The 24,322-nt window shown below is 40.3% G+C and overlaps 2 protein-coding genes across 2 annotated transcripts in view; one reads left to right on the plus strand and one right to left on the minus strand.

Moving 5' to 3' along the window:
• Positions 1-22,323, minus strand: part of LOC126172461 (vesicle transport protein SFT2B) — a 79,493-nt gene extending 57,170 nt beyond the window's left edge. Inside the window, exon 1 of the mRNA XM_049920885.1 lies at positions 21,673-22,323. Within this exon, the coding sequence (XP_049776842.1) occupies positions 21,673-21,744 (72 nt within the window). The 5' untranslated portion in view covers positions 21,745-22,323. The remainder of the gene's footprint in view (positions 1-21,672) is intronic.
• A 155-nt stretch (positions 22,324-22,478) lies between these two features.
• The window catches only part of LOC126172322 (phenylalanine--tRNA ligase alpha subunit), a 147,206-nt gene continuing 145,362 nt past the window's right edge, over positions 22,479-24,322 (plus strand). The window contains exon 1 of the mRNA XM_049920870.1: positions 22,479-22,841. Coding sequence (XP_049776827.1) covers positions 22,701-22,841 — 141 coding nt within the window. The 5' untranslated portion in view covers positions 22,479-22,700. The remainder of the gene's footprint in view (positions 22,842-24,322) is intronic.

Below are 24,322 nucleotides of genomic sequence, written 5' to 3' on the forward strand. Positions count from 1 at the left end.
ACCGGCAGCAGTGGGAACGAGAGGCATAAAATTGGAGAAACTAAAAGCAGAAGGAAGGCTTAAAAATCCACTACAGAAAGGGGTTGGTCATCCCAAAAAAAAAAAACTTCAAATGACTGACGTCATTTCACTGGCACGAATGAACTCTAGAACGCGATCGGCCGATCGCGTGTCATCTGCTAAAATTGACGATATATCAGGCGACAGCTGTAGACGGGCGCGTAACGGAGTAAAATAGGGGCACTCAATTAAAAGGTGTCTTACCGTCCACAACCGAGAGCAGTGGGGACAGAGTGGGGGAGGATCGCCGCTTAAAAGATGTCGATGGCTAAAAAGACAGTGCCCTATCCGGAGTCTAGTTAAAATTTCCTCCTCCCGATGACGTGTTCGGGAGGAAGAGGTCCAAGCACAAGGAAGAGTTTTCACGTCCCGCAATTTATTTTGGGGAAGTGTCGACCAGTGCGCGTGCCATAAATGAACAACATGACGACATAAGACGCTCCGTAGATCGGCGACGGGAATCGATGGAATAGCTGGCCGAAGAAGAGAGACTGCAGCCTTGGCTGCAATATCGGCCGCCTCATTTCCGCAGATACCAACGTGTCCCGGGAGCCAGAGGAACGCCACCGAGACGCCCCCCAGGTGGAGCAAGCGCAGACAGTCCTGAATCCGGTGGACCAGAGGGTGCACAGGGTAAAGAGCTTGGAGACTGAGGAGAGAGCTGAGAGAATCGGAGCAGATAACGTACTGCATCCGCTGATAGCGGCGGATGTAGTGGACAGCATGGAGAACAGCGTAAAGCTCCGCAGTATAGACCGAACACTGGTCGGGAAGCCGAAAGTGATTTGGGGTGTCGCCAACAACATAGGCACTCCCTACACCTAACGATGTTTTCGAGCCGTCGGTGTAAATAAATGTGGCGTCCGTCATTTGTGCACATAGAGCAGCAAATGCCCGACGATAAACAAGTGAAGGGGTACCATCCTTGGGAAATCGACAAAGGTCACGGAGCAGGCAGATCCGGGGACGGAGCCAAGGCGGTGCTGTACCCCAAGTTGTCAAGAAGGTTTTTGGAAAGCAGAAGGAAAGAGAATGGAGCAGTTGACGGAAACGGACTCCCGGTGGTAGTAGGGAGGAGGAGCGGCCTACATACCCTACATCAAAGGAGGCGTCGAAAAATATGTCATGGGCTGGATTAGCAGGCATGGAAGACAGATGGCTGGCATAACGACTCAGAAGGACTGCTCGCTGATTGGACAGTGGAGGTTCAGCAGTCTCAGCATAAAGGCTTTCCACAGGGCTGGTGTAAAAAGCTCCAGACACTAAACGTAATCCACGGTGGTGGATAGAGTCGAGACGCCGAAGAATAGATGGCCGAGCAGAGGAGTAGACTACGCTTCCATAATCCAATTTCGAGCGCACTAAGGCGCGATAGAGGTGGAGAAGGACCACTCGGTCTGCTCCCCAGGAGGTACCATTCAGGACACGGAGGGTGTTTAGGGATCGCAGACAGCGAGCCGAAAGATACGAAATGTGGGAGGACCAGCATAGTTTTCTATCAAACATAAGACCCAAGAATTTAGCGACGTCTGAAAACGGAAGGTTGACAGGTCCTAGATGTAAGGAGGGTGGAAGAAACTCCTTACGTCGCCAAAAATTAACACAAACGGTCTTACTGGGAGAGAAACGGAAGCCGGTTTCGATGCTCCAAGAGTGAAGGCGATCCAGACATCCTTGAAGACGCCGTTCAAGAAGGCTGGTCTGTTGAGAGCTGTAGTAGATCGCAAAATCGTCCACAAAGAGGGAGCCCGAGACATCAGGAAGGAGACAATCCATAATTGGATTTATGGCGATGACAAACAGTACAACACTCAGCACGGAGCCCTGGGGTACCCCGTTTTCTTGGGAGAAAGTACGGGAGAGAGTAGTGTTCACCCGCACCCTAAATGTGCGCTCTGCCATAAATTCGGGAAGAAAAAGGGGCAGCCGACCTCGAAAGCCCCAAGAGAACAGTGTGCGGAGGATGCCCGTCCTCCAACAGGTATCGTATGCTCTCTCCAGATCAAAAAATATTGCTACTGTTTGGCGTTTCCGAAGAAAATTGTTCATGATATAAGTGGAGAGAGCAACAAGATGGTCAACGGCAGAACGATGCTTTCAGAATCCGCATTGGGCAGGTGTTAAAAGACTGCGGGACTCCAGCCACCACGCTAGACGGTAATTCACCATACGCTCCAAAACCTTACAGGCACTACTCGTGAGAGAAATGGGGCGATAGCTAGAGGGGAGATGTTTGTCCTTTCCAGGTTTCGGAACGGCAACGACGATAGCTTCCCGCCGTCGTCTGGGAAAAGTACTGTCGGTCCAAATTCGATTATAAAGGCGAAGGAGGTAATGCAGACTATGGGTTGATAAATGCAGCAACATTTGGACGTGGATACCATCCGGTCCTGGGGCAGAGGAGCGAGAAGAAGAGAGTGCATGTTGGAGTTCCCGCATGGAGAAAACAGTATTATAGCTTTCGCGATTTTGAGAGGAGAAAGCAAGAGGTCACACTTCCGCTGCACGTTTCTTTGGGAGAAACGCTGGCGGGTAAGTGGAAGAGCTCGAAATCTCAGCAAAGTGCTGACCCAACGAGTTAGAAATTGCGACGGGGTCAACTAATGTATCATGCGCGACAGTGAGCCCAGAGACCGGGGAGAAACTAGGCGCGCCTGAGAACCGTCGAAGCCGACTCCAAACTTCCGAGGAAGGAGTGAAGGTGTTAAATGAGCTAATAAAGAATTTCCAGCTTGCCTTCTTGCTATCACGGATGACTCGACGGCAACGCGCACGGAACTGCTTATAGCGGATACAGTTGGCCAAAGTAGGATGGTGGCGGAAAACGCGGAGAGCACGTCGCCGCTCACGTAGTGCATCACGGCATGCCTCGTTCCACCAAGGAACTGGGGGGCGCCGGGGCAATTCGGAGGTGCGTGGTATTGAATGTTCCGCAGCAGTAAGAATAACGTCGGTAATATGTGTGACCTCATCGTCGACGCTGGGAAAGTGACGGTCATCGAATGTTGCTAGAGACGAAAAAAGTGTCCAATCGGCTTGGGCAAACTTCCAGCGTCGTGGGCGCATATATGGCAGTTGATGCTGCAGTCTGAGGACACATGGAAAGTGGTCACTCGAGTGTGTATCATCAAGGGCGAACCATTCGAAGTGCCGAGCTAGCGGAACAGTACCGACCGCAAGGTCCAAATGAGATAAATTTGTCGTGGAGGCAGACAAAAATGTGGGGACCCCAGTGTTGAGGCAAACTAGATCCGCTTGGTGGAAGACTTCTAGCAATATGGAGCCACGTGGACAAGGATGTGGAGATCCCCAAAGCGGGTGGTAGGCATTGAAGTCCCCAACCAGCAAATAGGGGGGTGGAAGCTGACCAAGAAGATGAAGGAGATCAGCTCGTGCCATTGGTGTGGACGATGGAATGTATACAGTACAAAGAGAGAACGTGTATCCGGAAAGGGAAAGACGGACGGCGACAGCTTGGAAGGAAGTGTTTAAGGGGACTGGGTGATAATGGAGAGTATCATGGAGAAGAATCATGAGTCCTCCATGGGCTGGAGAGCCTTCAACAGAGGGGAGATCATATCGGACGGACTGAAAATGAGGGAGAACAAAGCGGTCATGGGGACGCAGCTTTGTTTCCTGAAGACAGAAGATGACCGGCGAGTAGGATCGTAAGAGGATTGACAATTCATCCCTATTGGCTCGAATGCCGCGGATATTCCAGTGGATAATGGACATGGGGTGAACAGAAAATGGAGGAATGTGACCAAAGTTGCTGTCAACTCAAAGACTGCTCGGAGCTAGCGACCGACAGCATGGAATGGCAGTCAGCCGAAGGCAGAAGATCCTGATCCATAGGTTGGTCAGGAGCAGCTCCTGCCACCAGCGATCGGCCGGTTGACCGGCCACCAGCAGTGCGCCTCGGCGACACAGAAGACGGCCGAGGGCGATTTCCGCCAGGTGGTGCTGTAGATGGGACACGCCTTGGCAGAGAAGGAGAGGAACTGGGTTTCTTTGTAGCCTTCTTAGAAGTATGATGTTTAGATGAAGGAGGAACCGATGGTTGGGAAGTTGCGGTATGTAAAAACTCTTCACGAGTATGCTCTTTTTTGGAAGGCTTGGTGTCTGACTTTTGGGCTCGAGATTTAGCAGAACCCGATGAAGGTTGAGCCATAGAGTGGGCAGGCGAAAGTGGTGAGGTTGAACGGGCGATCTTTGCGCTGGCCGATCTGACGACCGTGGCACTAAAGGTGAGGTCGCAAGTCTGCGTGGCCGCCTCCTTTGTTGGCCCAGGAGAAGCAAGGACAGTGCTGTATTTTCCTGTCTGAGGCACGGTGGGCTGACGACTGGCGAATAATTTTCGAGCAGCAAAGGTCGACACCTTTTCCTTCACTCTTATTTCCTGGATGAGCTTTTCGTCCTTAAAAACGGGGCAATCTCGAGAGGAAGCAGCGTGGTCACCCATACAGTTGATGCAGCGAGGGGATGGAGGTGGACAAGCACCCTCATGGGCATCCTTGCCACACGTAACACATTTGGCCGGATTGGAACAGGACTGGCTGGTGTGATTGAACCGCTGACACCGATAGCAACGCGTAGGGTTTGGGACATAAGGGCGAACAGAAATTATCTCATAGCCTTCTTTGATTTTCGATGGGAGTTGAACTTTGTCAAATGTCAAGAAGACAGTGCGGGTTGGAATGATGTTCATGTCAACCCTTTTCATAACTCTATGAACAGCCGTTGCGCCCTGGTCAGACAGGTAGTGCTGAATTTCTTCGTCAGACAAACCATCGAGAGAGCGTGTATAAACGACTCCACGCGAGGAATTTAAGGTACGGTGCGGTTCCACCCGGACAGGGAAGGTGTGGAGCAGAGAAGTACACACCAATTTTTATGCCTGGAGGGCACTGACTGTTTCTAACAACAGGGTGCCATTCCGTAATCTGGAACAAGACTTTACAGGACCTGCAATTGCGTCGACATCTTTCTGAATAATGAAAGGGTTGACCGTGGAGAAGTCGTGACCTTCGTCAGACCGAGAAACAACTAGGAACTGTGGCAACGATGGAAGAACTGTCTGTGGCTGAGACTCAGTATACTTACGTTTGTGAGCAGACATAGTGGAAGGTGAGGAAACCATTGCGGAAGTATCCCCCATGATTACCAGCGTCTCCGATGGCGCGCTCCTCCCTTGTGGGGGCCCTCACTGAGGGCACACCCGCCTTAGGTGATTGTTCACACCTCAGGTCACACCTCCCGACAAACGGACGGAGGGACCAATCGGCACTTTTGGAAGGTATCAGCTCAGGTAATCACCCCTCCCTGGGCCTGGCCGTTACCACGGGGTACGTACGTGTCCTACCTGTCTACCCGGGGCAGGGAATTACGCGTTACCCCGTCACCGGCTACGCATGGAAGTGCGTGGGTCGGCCTTCAGACACGCACAGGGAGGAAAAAAGAGAAAGGGAAAGGAAAGAAGAGGGGTCTCAAACGCCGCAGCGGAGAAAAGTGCAGAGAGAAGCGGGAAGGAAAAGAGAAGGACACAGGAAGGACGAAGACTTGCAAGTATAGAAAGCAAGGAATTTGTAACAGTTTAGAGCGGCCGTCTCCGGACGTAGGCACAAACCATACTCCCAGAGGGGGAGAAAGGGAAGGAAAGAGCCAGAGGTGAGGGGGGGGGGGGCGAAGATGGGGGAGGGGGAAGGATGAGGAAAGGGAAGGTATGCAGCCCGGAAAGGAAGGAGGGCCACATTAGATCGGGGTCCCGTGCTCGCTACGCACGTATCCACAAAAGAGTTGTGGACCCCCTGGGGGGATCCCAAGGACTAATGACATTGTTAGGTGACTGTAGATGTAACAATGTTTCACAATTACACCTCATAGGTAAAACTGCAGTTGAAATAGCGTGCTGGAGAAGGTGGAAGGGGAACTGTAAAAAGCTAAAACAGTGTTTTAGTTGCAACAGGGTTCACAGCCATGATAAACTTTTGAAGGAATGAAACTCTTGTATCTGAGGTTCAGTCAGGTAAAATTTTGTAAAAGACATCATTGTTGAGTTTGGTTACAAAATTCTTTATTTGAACAATCAAAACTACTGAAATTTTTGACCACATGGTCATTATCAGTTCTCGTTTTTTTTACTATAAGCCTTCATCTACATTCACATGAGAGAGAAGCTAGGTACAGTGTGAGAATTGTGTAAATCATTCACACTTGTATCATTATTAACATATTTTGCACAAATAACATCAAATCAATGGTTTTCATTTTATTCAAGACAACAGCCCTTTAGATCCACAAGCTGTGGCAACCAGGAAACTTTCATTTAGAAACTCAAAATTGAGAATAATAACCATCAGACTAAGGTCTGGACGTTAAAATATGGACATATTTAAAAAACTGATTTCTCTGTCAAAGCTTTAAAATCATCACAGTTGACCAGCTCCACCAATATCTAAATTCTCATTACACCTGGCATGTGCCTGCTGCAGAGTTGGCAGAGCTACTGACAGCTAAGAAACATCACTGGATAGAGCACTTTACCATAGAATATTACTAGTTTTATATTTTAATGTATAATTATTTTCTGTTAGCTTCTTAAACTTTATTACTCTTTTGTACCACAATAAGCTTATTTCAGCATTATTGCCATTTTCGAGTACAACAATAATTGTTCACAATGTTTGTACTTACTGCATCTGTGTCTTGCCACTATTTTCTTGTCACATCATGAACAAATATGTATTTTCCATAAGATTTTATAGTTGATTTGATACAGGTGTGGTAGCATTAGGTTTCTGTGATGTATTTATATACTGGATATGTATATGGTCTTAATTTTCTTGCTATCTGATACTGGAATAATTACATATTTTTTGTAAGATTTGACATGCAAGAAAATAGCAAACACAGATGCAGCATGTACATGTGTTCTGAACAACTTAATGTTGTACTAGAAAATGGCAATAACACTGAAGTAAGCTTACAGAATGAAAGAACAATAAAGTTGAAGCAGCTGACAGGAAACAACTATACATTAAAATGTCATATTGTGACCTATATTATGCAGCAGGCCCTGCAATTACTGACACTATTTTTATAACTACTGTCAAAGTTGCCTTACTTAAATGCAGCCATAAGGGACACCATTCTCTTCTTATTGGAAACAATTTTGGGGGGAATGTGTGTGATGCCACTGTGATAACTGTCCTTTTGTCTCACATGTGTAATGAGCCTCCCACATTTCATGTCCAGTCACAGTAGAGCTCAGAAATACTCCCCTTCCAACACACCTTCTAATTCAAGTAGCTCAAGAAAACTCGTGGGCACTACTGACCCCATTTTTCTTGAGCTTCTCTGTCAGCTGTTTTGCGATCCATCTTGTACACAGTTTCTGATATTCTAGCATTTCGATGAGTGTCTCATACAAGAGTTTCGGAGACATTGCAGAAATTTTATCACCTTCATCAACAGTCTTCATAAACAGTTTCCTTGATTTTTTTCCCCAATTCATCAGTCAAAATCAAAGGTCTTTCACCTCCTCTGTCAAAAATTTGTTCTCCCTTTACTGAACTTCTTACATTACTTAAACACACACTTTCTGTTCATAACACCTTAGCCTTAAGCCATTATGATTCATGAAAAAATTCCGGTAGGTGTTATTCCTTCTGTCTGTACGATGCAAATCACTACACATGACAGGATTTCTCACTGACATCTTTCATGCTACTGGATGCTACAGCGTGACTATATATACAATGGGTGTTCAAAAAGTTTTGCACAGACGTCTCTAATTTTTTTATTTTTTTGCAGGAGGAGACTGATTTTTTTTGTGAACAAACTTGGAAAATTTAACTATAAGTTGGTATATAAAAGTATTTTCTTTTATTTACAGGTGAGTTATAATGGACTGTGAAGTAGATGTCAGGCTGTGACAACGGTCTGTGATGGAGTTGCTCTTCAAGACTGGCAATGACTCTGCCACATCGTTTCACAGGAAGTTACTCCCTGTTTATGGGAGGACACAGTAGATTGAAGCAGTATCCGATGGTGGTTGCAGAGGTTTAAAGAAGGGGATTTCTCTCTACTGGACAATCCACGATACGGTAGACCATCGACGGCAGTGAGTGATGTGAATAAAGAGACCATTGATAAAATAATCCAAAATGACAGATGTGTGACTGTACCAATGATACCACACTACCCAATGACAAACGAGTCTTTCAGCAAGCTGTTGTGTCGTCACACATCACTCACTGCCGTTGATGATCTACCGTATCGTGGATTGTTCAGTAGAGAGAAATCGCCTTCTTTAAACCTTTGCAACCACCGCTGGATACTGCTTCAATCTACTGTGTACTCCCATGAACAGGGAGCAACTTCCTGTTAATTGATGTGGCAGAGTCATTGTCGGTCTTCAAGAGCAATTCCATCACAGACCGTTGTCGCAACCTGATATCTACTTCACGGTCCATTATGACTCACCTGTAAATAAAAGAAAATACTTTTGTATACCAACTTATAGCTAAATGTTCCAAGTATGTTCACAAAAAAATATTCAGTCTCCTCCTGCAAAAAATAAAAAAAATTAGAGATGATTGTGCAAAACTTTTTGAATGTCGTTTGTACTACCGTGGTCCTGCAATGCTTGCTCTGGTCAGGGAATCCACCTCTACCACTCAGTACTGCCAAACCTCAAAAAACCACTGATCATTATGGTCACAGTACACTTAATTTATGAACAGCCTCCTATTTTGGAAAATTCTTCCAGGAATATACGTCGATTTTATTTGCCAATTTCCTGCGGTGTTGTACGTGAACGGTATGTGTAAATGGCATTTTCATTTTATTCTTTGCCAATGAATAACGTGACTCACAATTTTCTTCTCTACCAGGTACGTAAATATTAGAGGGGAAGGGGGGAACTTCCGATTCAATGGTCAACATACCCTACCCACCTTTTGAACTGGGCAAATTTTAACTTTTTTCTTTTTCAAATGGCGCCATCTTGAAGTGAAGGCATGAATTATTAATTGCAGTGTGGAATACTTGTCATTATTGTTTATACTTAATACTAGGACTAAATAATTACAGCACACAAACAGAGGTCTGTAATGTTTCCCTGTACAAAATTATGTTTTTTAAAAGAATTATGAATTTAAAGCACAGCATGGAAAAAGTGCAGGTTTCAATATTTTTCATAAAAAACCTGAATGATGTATTTGACTTTTTATACATTATATTAACTTAGTGGCTGATGTACATGACATGCGAAAAATCTTGAGGTCTGTAGGTTGACACATTAGTAAGCAGACCTCTGAAAATATGGCATTTAGTGCCTGACATTAAAGGATTCACACCTGTGAGCCTTCAAACTTGACTTTCTAAAAAATGGAGAGAGTTAAGACATTGTTCTTTGGTAGTTTTAACACTGAGATAGAAAGGTATCCATGTACCACATGTGACTAAATTTGAAGTGGTCATGTTATCACACCTTGAGAGGCTTCAGGGAGGAATGAGCCTGAGGAGTATCTCTCTAGTGTCCCCTATGAAGGGCTGTATCATGATAATTGATATTGCTGTAATCTGTTGCTGGCAACATAGGGTCCACACGATGAAAAGGTAGTTACAAACTTCATTATTAATAGAACTTTGGTCCCAACTGCTCCTATCAGGATTAATTCAGGGTAAGCCAAAAGATAGCACTACTTTGAGGGAAATGCTACATCTATGTTATTAAATGACTAACGCAGTGCTCAATCAGCTAGCCCGTCGCAGGTTGGCTATCTAATGGCTTATAGGGACAACAAAAGTTTGATTTTCAATATTTCATGTAATTATTGACCAAATTTAAAATGCTGACATAACCTATTCATTAAGAGATATAACCTTATGTAACAGGTTTAAAACAATAAGACAAATATTATAGTTAGAAACTGTATACATGTTTTGAGGCAGTGTAACTCATGGCAAACAAACTGGCAAAAGTGTTCTTATGGTGTTGGTAGCTTTTCCATTGTGTGCTGCAGCTGGTAAATGTCTGCACAGCGAATGATGGGAAGTGATAATGACGAATCATTAAAATGACGAGAGACAAGATGGCAGAACATGTGAGAAAATAGTGCTCAGTAAACATTATTATGATGCTGAACATTAAATTACGTGGTAGCGTAATGGAATATATTGTGCAGAATGCTGTCATATAAAACAGACTATTCCATAAAATTTAAACTGTACTTTATGTTCCTTCTACCCATCACCTCACCTCAGAAATCGGGGCGTTTTGAAAAGATCATTGGTTACACTACAGATCAATGTGCCACCATAGCCCAGTTTTCTTTCAGACACATTTCTTGGCTTTGACAACTCACAACCAAACTAACATTTCATCCTAACCTATATATCTCAGGCTATGCTACAGATCAGTATATCCCCATAACCGGTTTTCTTACCTTTACATTTGTTGGTTTCGCCAATGAACAACCGAACTATAACATTGGAATATGAAACAATATCCCAGGAAACCCCATCATAATCTGAGAAACATACCATACAAGAAACAAATACAAAAACCAGTAACTAAGCTTACAACCCATTACAGCCACATCAATAACCCTCAATTTTCCACTCTGCTTGTCAAAAACAAAAGTAATCAAAATCATATCTTCCACTGAAACAAGTCATTAAATTCAACGACTCTCACTGATGATTGTGCAAAATCATGTGATTGGCTGTGACCAACAGAAACAATCTGCTGACAGCAGCAAACAACAGAAAAGGCACGAAAATTGCAAGTGCACTTTAGCCCATAATTTACCCACACAAATATTCATCCACTATTTGAAAATGAGATCACTAAATGATTTTCAACAAACTTTACACACAATTTCAAATCTATATGAAACTTTTTCTCACTGACAGCCATCGCAAAATGACAAAAGGAAGAAATATTATTGCCTACTACATTCCCACTGTTGTTCTTTATTTCTAATTCTATTCACAATATATTCTGCAGACAGTATCCACATGTATCACTGAACATACCTATGAGATCCCATCGTTATATGGCACATAGTTCAAGAGATATGGTGTCAAATATTGAGATGTATGGGAAACTAGCTTCTGCTTAAAATGGAGGACAAATTACCGAGACTATACCCATCGTACTCATCCTGTGTCTGGTAATGAGAGCACTTAGCAACTTCCAACAAACTTTAAACACTCTCAAACCTTTCCTAAATTTGGTCACTTAAATGATAAATGCCAAATATTTAACACATTAACCCATTTTTAAACTAGTCAGACTTAGGAGATCCCTTCTTTAAGGAATCAGAGCTGGGGATTTATAAATGGTATTCTAATGTCTCCTGGGCTAGTATGAAGATAACCATTCCTCACTGAATCATTAAAGTGATACCTCTAGCATTTCCCTGAAGTTCCACTGATTGCATTCCACACAACAGAACTTTAACTGTGACTGAAATAATTTATAGAGTGAAGCGATATTTACTGCAGTCATTTTTGCTCTCCTTTATTACACAGCACCTTTTTATCTTCAACACCCAGGGCCAGTTCAACAACATTTTTGCAGACAAGCAACTTATCATTTGGCCATTTGGCATCCCCCGTGTTTCCTTTCACACTTTCTATCTGTGTCAGTTTTCGTCACTAATTGCGATACACACTGCATACAAACCTTGCACTTTGCCACCTCTGGTGCCCCTCTCAGCAAGGCGCCCCAAGCGGCAGTTTGTCACTTGGGGGTCTCAAACCAACCTCGTCATCACCTGAAAGGCTGCAAGTTTCTCAGCAGATAGTCTATAGCTGAAACTTCGAGAAGTTATTTGCCTGTACAACTACACAGCAACCCTTCTTCGTTTAATCAGCAAATTGCTACTCTCTTTCATTTCTACTGTAAAATAGACATTATTCTTCCAATCTTTAGTTTGTCTTGCTCCCACTTTTTTGCTGAGATGTGCACGATTGATAGTTTGGCAGAGAGTGCTGCTGGTTTCTCTAGACAGACTTCAATGCCTATATCACCTGTACCCAAGCCTGCACATATTTTACCATAAAATGCAAGTGTGGTATGGTATAATATTTATACTTTTTTTCTTATTCATCCACATTTTTCAAGCAGCGCTGCTTTTGTCATGGCAGATATACTATTTGGTTATAACACCAATTCAAATGATAATCTGAACAGCACCGTATTCCCGTATTCTTGCTGGTGATGAGGAGGGGCTGTTTCTTTGCTGTTCATAATGGCAGATGAACTTTTTGGGATATTTTTTTATGCCCCTTCAATTGGTTGGTTGGTTGGTTGGTTGGTTGATTGATTGATTGATTGGGGTTGAAGGGACCAAAGAGCAAGGTCATCAGTCCCTTGTTTCAAATGTGGTCCATTCAGACAGTTTGACATCTCAGGAAAGTCAGAACGATAAAAGGGAAAAGGCTAAAAAAACGTAAAAGTGCAGTTGTGTCGTCAATGGTAAAAACATAATAAGGGAAGTCAGCAAGAGAGCAACCCCAAGGCTATGCTAGAGGCAGGAAATATCCCACCTCTGAAGCAAGACCACCTGCTATTTAAAAGCGTTCAACTGCTAGAATGTAGAAATGCATGTGGGAAAAGGAGACTAGCCAGTTCTAAAAAGTGATAAAAACAGAGTAAAAGGGAAAGAAAAGAGGATCTTGGCCAGGGAGGGGAATCTGGAATCTCCAAACACAGCTTCCAATGGGAGACACCCTAACCCTCACTGCCCTGCCCCAACACCAGAGAGATTAAAAACCTTAAAACTGAGTACAGAAACCACTTTCATGGAGGAAACAGAACCAGCTCGACCAAAGACCCCCTTCAATTAGTAAAAATTGTGCCGACAAATCTGCTTCTCTGAAACACATTTAGACACTGAAGCAAATAAGTCCATACAGTATTCAGCTTTTATATTCAGTCTTTCAGATATTCCTTTCCTCCACTGAAGTCAACCAATCAATATGTAACTGTGTTTCTCAAACCTACTCAAACTGTCTTGTAAGCAAACACTTGTATCCGCAATGTATGTTGGCTGTGTTTCTCCATAAATTTCTTCCCAAAAGAATGTGGTTGTGTGTCCATAAAGCTAGCATTTTATATAGTGTATAGCAGTATGGCTCCAAGTTCTCGCCATACAGTAGTGTGGGCCTGCAGTTCAATGCTCAAGCAGTGTTGGGAGTTTTAATGTTGTTATGAGCATGGATATTTTATCTAAATAACTATGCAAGCTCTTCATTATCTTTTTGATATTTGTTACACCATCTCCTTCCTCTTGATTTAGTTCTTGTAGGTCACTATGAGATCTCCAGAAATGAAACACTGAAGTTGTGTGCAAAATGCAGTTCTATAACTAGGTAAGCAATTCCTTATCTGGCCAAACAATCCTCTTGCATGGATTCCTAAGAAACAAAGAATACCACTTTTCAGTTGCCTGATATATTTCACTGTCCCCTGTCCCCAAGTTGCTGTGTAAGCTTAAATTTAAGATAAAACGGGAACACTATTCCAAGCAACTCCTCCTCTCGCGTCAACAGACTACGTACAAAGAGTCCTTTTAATAATGCAAATTTACTTCCAAACTGCCATTATTTCTGGTTTGTTTCTTTCTCATATCCCCTTCACAGTTCACCACATTCTTCCATCTTGTTTGTACCCTTTCTCTCACTTTACCTATGTTCTTTCACCTTCTTCAATCATTTTAACTTTTCTGTAGTTTGTATCTGGGACATTCTGTGTAAAGTAGGACACATTTATGACTTTTAAAAATTTAAAATTTGGTACATTTTATACATTGTTTGAAAAGACTGGACTTTTATTGTATGGCAACAATGGTTTACTACCTTCCCTCCATAATTTGTAAGCATTTTTATAAGGCCAGGTGTTTTTCATGTGATAAGAGAGTGAATTAATTAAGATTTTGGACCTTCATTTTAATTATTTGCAGATAATAATTAGTATATCATTATTTATATTATAGTTGCATACCCTAATGTATTATATAAACAGTATAAAAATAAAATTGAAGTATGTAAATTACAGGTTAGGATAAATAATATAATACAACAGCATAAACTTTCATGTAACATGAGTCACTTTCATGTAATTAAGATTTTATATTAACAGGAATATAAGAGCTAACTTTATCTTGATCAGTAATTTACTTCTTTGTGTGAATGTGTAACTAATATCACTATTAAAAATTTCCCAATTTCAACCAATACTGTAAAAACAGAAAATTAAATTTTTAATGCGAGTCACGTAACTTGAGTCACAGCTATATGTTTTTAAGGTTAAAAAAAAAAGAGGATGCCCGTAACAGCAGCAGATAGAAAAGGAGAAGGGAAAAGTTACAGAGTGGAGGAAAATATGAAGAATTTGAGAAGCAGCATCAGGAAATACTAGAAAAAGTCAACAGCAGCAGAAACTAAAGTTCCTACAGTTGGGTCAACATAAGGAATAACTGTCGTTAGAAGAAAGAAGAGCTGAAACTAAGGAGAGAGTTAGAAAACATAGGCAATGTAAGAGGCAAGATCAACAGCCTAGTAAAGTTGTTTTGTCAATGTATAAGTCACATAGTGCTCCGAGTAAAGCCACGGTTTGAGCCAATTGTTTCTTGCCATCTTCACCACTGCCTAAAGTCACAGTTGTTCAGGGACTTGTGTGGTAATTCATCGGATGGGAAGTCAGAAATACCCAGTCATGGCAGCGGTCGACAAAATAGAGGCCTTACTTGTGAAGCTAGACACTTGGAAACTGGTTTCTACTATTGTGACGACATTAGTCGTCAGTCACCAGGCAGGAAGGACACAATAGTGATTAGAGAAAATAATGATCTGAGGCATAGTCCGTATCAATTCAGGCAGGCTAGGAAATAATCTTACCTTCATAGTCTCAAATGTTATTGAATTTAGCACATGTTAAAATGAAGGACTAAGTAAGGAACACACAATTTTTTTGTTTTCTCCAAACAAAATTTCTGATCCGAGATACAGGTCCCCAAATATGGCACTGCGCATACCATTTTGAAGATGTGGATTTTGGAAAAAAATTTAAAATGCTGTATCTCTGGAACAGTTCTAGATTTTTTTCTGAACGATAAGTGTTTTATGATTACACAGAAATCTTCCATTAGGACTTATTTGTCAAAATTCTTTTACTATAACATTCTGAACTTTTTTATAATTTATAGAAATATTTTTTTTTTCAAAAACGACAATTCCTAAAATGGTGTTTTTTTCTGTTGATTAATGCTCCTGTAGCAAGAAGTGACTAATTATCTATCTTAAGTGCTATTTTATTACTACATCATCACACAACAGGCTTATAAAAATCAAAATCTTGTGTTATTTAACATAATTTTAGTTTTGAAGGATGAGTAACAGACTCATTTTTCAAGCATTTTAAATGGTTCCAAAATGTATGTGGAACGCCCAAAGACTTAAAGATTTCAATTTATATAACTTCTGTGCACTCTATTTTGTACTGAAATTAGCCAGTCAATGTAATGAAAATGTGTTCCACTGCTTCAGTATCTTCCTTTGATATGGAGTGATGCCTTCCTGTTGAACCAATAGGAACTGGAGCACTTACAATCTTCAAAACACTGAACAGGAAGTGAGTACTGATGGCGTTGTTGTTGTCCTTCAGCTGGAAACCTATATCCTGCAGCTGGTCAATGTGGTAACAGAGTTCACTACAATTTTGTTTAACTAATAAAGGGCATCTATAATTTCTGTAATCCGTCTTACACATACGCCACAACATCCCCCTTCTAAGGTTGTGAATCTGAATATTATCCTGCTGAGGTGTTGGCCAAATGAACAAAATTTCTTCTTTCTTGCTCTTTAAAGTCCTTGCAATATGAGTTCGCCCATCACTTTGAGTCCAAAACTGGGTCTTCTGAATTCCTTTAGCAGGAGTAGTTTTTTTGGACCATTCTTATTTTTCTGCTCACTGAATTCTTTGATTTCCTCTTTGGACAAAAGAATGAGGGCTATGGATGTGTAAGATTTCACAACTATTGTAAAATCCTCAGAATACTGAATTACAGCAGTATTTGGTCTGGAAAGATTATGTTTTGTAGTATAGTGCTTCGGCAGGCCTCCTACACCATCACAAGGCCCCTTCCCATGACCAGTAGCACTGTACACCCAGTCAGTTGGCACAAGCAACTTACTCAATTCAAACGGTTGGTAACAATTTTCAAAATGACTAGGAGCACCATCAGTAATAATGATGATCTTCTCTGCCCCTATTTGCAGTTTAAGTTCTGAGTCATGTCCTGTGTCATCACTTATAACTGCAACACTTGTGGTCTTGTTTTGAAAATATGTCACTCCTGTAAAAATTGAAACCTGGTCATTACTTCAATTATAGCCTTGTACTTCTTGTGGGAGGTTTAAAGACCAGTTCCCATCAAAATCACAGTGAAGCACTAAACATAGTTCTTCAGTCTGTACACTCCCTTTCATTTCTGCAATGTGTTGTTATTGCAATTTCTTCAGATGCTGGTGTGTTACTGCTTTCACTGACTATTTACCAAGTTCATCAATGGAAGAGCTAAAGGCAACAGCTTTTTTAATTAGTTTATTCTCCTCCCATGTCGCATATGTAATTTCTGCATAGTTATCTGCTACGTCTTCCAGGCCAAGTGCCTGTAAAGACAGTCCTCCATTTCCAGGGCAGTCACCACATTCTTGAAACAAACAAGTCTCTCACTTCACATCGCAGGCTGCTAATGACTTCACACACACCCAACCACGGTGTCATATGTCACGTGCTCCAGTAAGTTCTCCAAAGTTACCACACCAAGTTCAAAATTAGTACACACACACACACACACACACACACACACACACACACACACACACACACACACACACACACCTCTCTAGGTGGGTGTGAAACTACCCACTTAGGCACTTAGGTTGTAATGCATAAAATTTTGATCTTCCAATGTGTGAAGTTGTATAGTTGCTCTCATAAATTGCAGAAGTTTCTTTGATACTGCGAGTCATGTACCTCTTGACTTTCACAACTTTTTGACCTTCAACTGTTAACAGTTATAGTGTCTTTTTTGTTGGCACTCTGGCGAGAACAGTCCCATTTACCTTCCAGAGAAAATGACTGTACTATTTGAACTTGAGCTGCTTCTACAGGATGACCATAATAGGGATTTGGTCTTCCAAAGACTCCTTTTACAGACCTCGCATTTCTTGATTTGTCTACCAAGTACATCGATACTGATGAAATGTGGTTCACAATTGTTTTCTTTGAAAATGACTCTCAAATAATGGTTAAAACTTGCACCTTTTCACTGCAGGATCACAATATTCAACAGCTGAACTGATATTTGTAAAAAATTCCTGGCAAGATATGCAAGAGTGCTTTAGTTCATTTTCTTCTGAAGATAGAATTTCTAATTTGAAGAGTGTGGCCAGTTTTGCTGTAGTGTATTCATCCATAGCTTTAGTAATTTCTCTGTGCTTTCTTGATGCATAGAACTTATCACTCGAATTCACTTACTACAGTTTCGTAACAGGAGCAACACCTACCTCTGTAGTTGACTGATTCAGGGTATTTAATTCTTCCTCTATTAATGCAAATTCTGCATCATCTGCACCTTGGGAGGCTTCACCTTGTTCAGATACTATCATTGTTGTTATTCTGTCAAAACATTTAGAACACAAAAAGACGTCAGTGGAAACCTCTTCACTTTGAAACAGAGTCTTCAAATGAGAACATTTACTCCCAACCTGAAAAAAGTCCTTTTTTTTGTCTTGTATATAACTATTTTGTGGATATGCAAATAGTCAGCACACTTCACTCTCCTGTGGCCCCAGTCAGAAGACATTTCAAACAGTCCTTTTCACAAAATGCACTGCAACTGTGTCAACTGGCAAATTCCTAAAAAAGGGAACTCACTGGATGGTCTCAGATTTCTCAGAAGCTTCTTCAGTAAACAAATTAGCACTGACCAAAAGCAATACAGAAACTTGCAATGAACAACCACAACAAAGAAACAACAACAAAGTGTCAGAAATATCACAACAATGAAAGTGGAAAGAAATAACTCCAACAAAAAAGTAAAAAAAAAAAATTGCAACAAAAAAGTGATAAGATAACTGCAACAGAAATAAACATCATAACAAAGAAATTAGTAAGAAACAACTTCAGTGAAGACATACATTATCCTTGAAAGTTAAAAAAAAATATTTTTTTTAAATGAAACCTGTCCAACTTAAAAGTGGAAGCTGTCCTTTACCAGGAATATAGTACTACACGGTGCTAATCAACAGAAAAAAAATTAACTTTTCTGGATTCGCATTTTTCGTAAAAAAAAAAAAAAAAAAAAAAAAAAAAAAAAAAAAAAAAAAAAAAAAAAAACAAACCCTTCTGTAAATTATTTAAAAAAATTCAAAAGGCAACAGTAAAAGAACTTTGATAGTAGTCCAAACAGAGGATACCATTGTAATCATAAAGCAATTATCTTTCAAATAAAAAAAACTTGAACAAAATATCTAGAACTGTTACAGACAGAGATACAGCACTTTTAAAATTTTTCTGAAATTATTTTTCAAATGGTGTTTGCAGTGTCATCTTTGGAAGACTGTATCCCGGGGCAGGAATTTTTGTGGAGAATCAAAATAATACGTGTTTCTTACTTACTCCTGAATTTTAACATACACTAAATTCAGTAACATCCGAGACTATGAAGGTAACCCCCCTGCCTGAAGCGATACGGATTATGCCGAGAAGAAGACAGTTCATATTCATCACTTAGTCATGTCCATCATGGAAATGTATGCGGTATTAAAACAGGAACACCCTGAATTTCAAATAGGGAAAGCTAAGGTCGCAGAAATATGGCCACCACATCTTCAGTTAAGCAGTAAACTACCTCATAACATATGTTTGTGCATTATGAAAATTTCATAAATGCCATCAGCAGCCTTCATACGAAACATGATAATATTCCAGCTTTCAGCAACACATTTGTATCAAATATCATATGCCAGCACCCAGTGAGTTTTGATGGCAGAACTGAATGTAAGACATATCAGAATTTTAGAGGTTTCAACAAAGCCTATAAAACTGACGAGCTGTAAATTGTGAATTTATCATGGTATGTTTGGGAGATGGAAGATGATGGCTCTAAAATCATTAAAGACAAAGACTAAGTTGATAAAGCGAAATACACAATTTCCACAATTCCTCAGTTTCTTCTTCATTGCTATACAAAGAGAGGTCAGTCTGCATTTTATTATCAGCAAAAGGAAATGGTTCTAAGCCGAGGTTCTAAGGGGTTTGCATTGCCACATATTGATTTTGCTGAAAATTACAATTATGTTTATCAAGATGAGGTGCAAAGTGCACATTGGGCATAAGAACAAGTCAGTATTTTCACTGTGTCATTCAGGTTCTCCTCACCGAACTGTTGCTGTTTCAGACAACTTAACCCATTCCCAGGATACTGTGATTGCATACATTAGCAAGGTAGTGTCAACTATACCTGAAAATGTGAAGGTAATTTCAATCTGGTCAGATGGACCTACCTCACAATTTAAAAACAAATACATTATTGCTGATGTACCTCAACTTCAATCATTTCATAATGTGGAAATCTATTTTTAACTTTTTTAGTACACCTCACAGTAAAGGAACTGTAGATAGAATAGGTGCAGTTGCGAAATGGCAAGTGTGGAATGCAGTAAAAAGGTAAAAATTCATAGGAGGTGATGCATCACCTTTTGCTTAGGCAGCTGCAAGTACCACAACTATGCAGCTTTTTCCATATGTCTACTGATCAAATTGAAGGAATCAGTGTGAAACTTAATCTGGCTCAAATACTTTCTTTAACATAATCAATATCAAACATAAACAGCATTTACTGCTTTCACTACGAGAAAGGAGTAATATAAACATATATGCTGTCCTCAAAGAATTTCCCTTCCGCATATCATCATACTGAAGAGACCATAGAAAGTGTAGAAATTTTAGACTGGTACAAAGAAGAATATGATAGTAAATTTTATGCTGCAGAGGTATGTGCAATTTATCTAATTAGTGCAATGGAGAGCGCTGGTCACTACTGCAAACGGCCTGCAAAGTGTGATGAAATACTGTACACACAGGACAAAATTATAAAGAAAATAAATCCACCTGATGTCGTCAATGCAAGAGGATATTTTCAATTCTGTGAATTTTAATTGAATTTATGGGTTATTTTCCCCGATGTCATGCTCTTATAATTTTCCACAGTGCTTAAAAATGAAATTTTAATGTTAAGTTTATCTTATTTGGTAAATAATGCCTTTTCCCCCCCCTGCTCGCAGAGAAACTTTCTCCAACAATAAGTATCAAGTAACATGAGTCACACACTTTTTCAATATATTACAATATTTTACATGGTATAAATATTTTTAGAAATCTGTAACTATGACATTTGAATGCCAACCCAACTTGCATTTTCTGTGATAAAAACCAGATCCATACTCTTAATAGTTTGACAACACTTTTGACCTAAATTGTACATTAGCAATAGGATGTCCCAAATTTGTAACATGAGTCACAATATAAATTGCTTTCTTGTTCTTTAATTTTAATGCTCTTCACTGCTTAAATACTAACTCAAGATCTTTGCCTGAATAACACAAAGTATGATGATGAGTTACAAAAGAAGATTTAGATTGATGAAAAGTCGAAATCTGTTCATGTACAAATTATGAAGGACAGTATAGTCAAACAATTATAAATTTAGTAATTTTATTCAAATAGTGCGATGCTCCTCTAGCAAGAAGTGACTAATTATCTATCTTAAGTGCTATAGCTTAATTTGCTTGGTAGTAATCTGCCCATCATAGCCTATACCTAAATATGAAATGTAGCTTTAGCAGAGAAATATACAGGAACAATGTAATGCAACATTCTTTTAAAATTTATTTTCAATGTTACTTTCTGATTCAAACATCTTTATTCAATTCTGGCAATATGGTCTACTATGCTGCTTAAGTTTTAAACCAGAAGAATGCAGATCTAAATGCTCCAGGGCACAAGTAATTCTACATACTTTGTAATCTTACACGGCACGCCTACATAAATTCCTATTGATAGATTTTATTATTACACTTCATTCAGTTACGAGAGGTGGCACGTAAGTTGGTGCCACAAGAATCTTGAGCCTACAACAACTGAGAGCCCAAAGGGATGAAATGAGTGGACGGCAGCGATGGAAATAAAATCGTGAAAGTTCTAATGTAAGGGCAATTAATTTAATTCTCCGTTGTCGCTTGGGATAACAGACATTAAAAAGGGGCATATCCTTTAAGTCTGGAGGATGTGTTTACCTTTCTCTTACAACAGTATTTAAACTATAACCAATTTCGTTCTAGGTGCCAAATCTCTGGGTGCAGCATTACGCTTACTTATGACCATCACACAACAATCCGCACTGTACGTTTTGAATTTCATGTAATCATTAATGCTTCCTTACCGTAATTACATGGCGGACACGAAAATTTAACAATATTAAAAAATGTGTCATCAAAACATGTGTTTGTAAAGTGAATCACAACAATCACCTGTGGCATAATGCCGCTTTCTTCTTCCGGCTGGGCATCATTCCCACTTAAGGCTCTTCGAAGTTTATCCATCACTGAGCAAACCACAGAAGCTTATATACGACGCGAAGATTCAGTACTAGTGATCGTTCTTTCCTTTCAGTCTTTTTCGTTAACTTGTCAATACGCTGCAGCTATTGCTTCAGATTTTGACAGTTCTGCAGAACAGCTTTGCCAATCTCAGCAACAAGTGTCACATGCAAACACAACCAAAGAATGCCTACTTCTTACTTCCAAAACTTCTTCTCGATGCCTCATCTTTAAAAACAACGATTTTGTTGCCAAATTCCACAGACATCATTTTTCAATTATGCTCTGCTGGAGATTGTAGTCTAGAGATGCCGATACATGTACAAAACTCTGTGCGACGCTTGTGTCGAAACACTTCCTTTGTGGCCATTTTATAAAACTGGACCGTCAACTAATTCGAGAAAAATGATTTAGCCTTGATTTTCTCCCCTGACGTCGTGATGTGGTTGATGTTCAAAGTGTTAACGAATAGGCATGTTAGAAAATGTAATTTAATTCGTTTTTTGGTCCTTCTAGATATGGAGAAAGAATGAAAAGGCAATGGCAGCATGGGATATGGATGTAATAGAACAAAATGTATAAAAGTACAGTTTCATCACATTTGTAAAGGGGTTAATCTTTCAGAGTTGCAATCGTAGTATTGGAACACTTAATCATTTGTTTGGAATTGGCTTCACTTCGCGTCTGTCAAGGTGGCACCAAGGATGTTAGTGCTTGAGTCAGTTGAGTGCGTGTGCGTGCGAGCGAGTCGCGGAAGCAGTGAGATGATGTGCACGTGCTGCTTGTATGTGTAACATTTGTTGTTGACGTTTCTGAGGAAGTACATGATTAAGTTGTTATTTCGATCCGTGTTGGCCTGGCGGTGGCCTGAAAGGGGTGGAGCATTGCCGTTAGGCAGCAGTGAAAGGAAAGTTTGAACATTAACGGATCGAAATAAAGTTCGGCTTTTTGGATTGGTGATGGGTTTCAATCTGCAAGAGGATATATTGAAGTATCTAAATGCAGTTGGTGATGTAGACACATTGGATATTGCAGTTCACTTCAAAACCGATCATCAGAAGATAATTGGAGCAGTCAACAGTATCCAGGCTCTTGGCGAGGTATGGGCGACAGTTTGTGCAACCACCACACCTAAGCAATAGGTCATTGTTATGCATTTAAGATCCTGTGATGCTTTCCATGTCATTGTATAACAAATTAAATGTCAGTAATAGAGGTTAATTTTTAGGAGAAGCTGACAGTAAGTGTTTATTAAAGATACTTGTATATTAACGTTTTTACTTTGCGAATCATTTCAGTGTTTGTGGCTGTGTATGTTTTTCATTCTGCAATATAGGTTTTTCCATCTCTCGATTAGACGTGGGAACAATGATTGTTTGAACGGCTGTGTGCAAACTGTTGTGCGAAGTTGATATGCAGAAGGTTGCAAATAATGTGAATCTCCACCATAAAATGTTTTTGCGAGGTATAAGTAGCCTTCCTTTCATCATTTGTAACTGCCCTTGAAACAAGTCCGTCAATATCCGTACTTTGTTTGATGTCTTCGGTTGATAATTTGTGAGTTATTGCAGAAATAATAATAAAAGTAAATCGCAAACACACTTTTTTAAGCAAACTGTAGTTTATCGCTGTCGTGCCAATTGATCTAAGCTTACCATTTGCATTACCAACAAGTCACCCTATTTTACTACCACTCATAATTTCTCTATACATAGCGGTAGTTACCGCTACAGTATGAAAAGGATAGATTACTACACACCTCGTAGAGAAGGCATAGAATCACAGACAGACACCATGAAAAGACAGCTAAACTTTTGCCTTTTAGTCAAAAGTCCTTCATAAAAAAGCAGAAAACACACACACACACACACACACACAGCTACTGTCTGTCTGCTCCTTTTTTTTTACAGTAAGTTAAAAGTTTAGCAGTCTTTTCATAGCATCTGTCTGCGATTCTACACCTCCTCTATGTAATGAGTAGCAATCTATCCTTCGCATGTTGTTACGCAATCCTGGACTTTTCATGGTTATTTGAGGGTATTTGTATTTTATGACTAGCTTTAGTTATATGTTGTTAATCTTGTAGTTTCCAGAAGTGCATAATGAAACATTTTTGTACATTCAAGGAGTTTTCCCAGTTCCACCAGACTGCTGTAATTCCAAGACAACTACATAAAATAAGAGTTGTCAGGGTAATACAATGCAAATCGATATGTCAAAATATACAACACACAGCATACGTAACATCAAACAATGGAAAATCCAGGATGGAATGTAACGATATTATGAAAAGAATAGTTTCTACTCACCAAATAGTGGAGATGCTGAGTTTCAGATAGGCACAACAAAAATACTGTCAGAAAACTCTCATGCTTTATGAGGATAGGACAGGTAGCATAGGGGGATAGAGCATTTGGTTGTCTTGATTAAGGAAACATCCCCTCAGTTCCCTTACCAATCCAGTAAAAGTTCAGAAAACTCAGATCAGAATGGCCATACAGAGCAACCCCATCATCCCAAATGAGGTCAGTGTCTTTAACAGCTGCACTGCCTCGTTTGGTAGTCCGTATTGTATAATGTA

Source organism: Schistocerca cancellata, chromosome 1, assembly GCF_023864275.1.
Source record: "Schistocerca cancellata isolate TAMUIC-IGC-003103 chromosome 1, iqSchCanc2.1, whole genome shotgun sequence".
Taxonomy (NCBI): domain Eukaryota; kingdom Metazoa; phylum Arthropoda; class Insecta; order Orthoptera; family Acrididae; genus Schistocerca; species Schistocerca cancellata.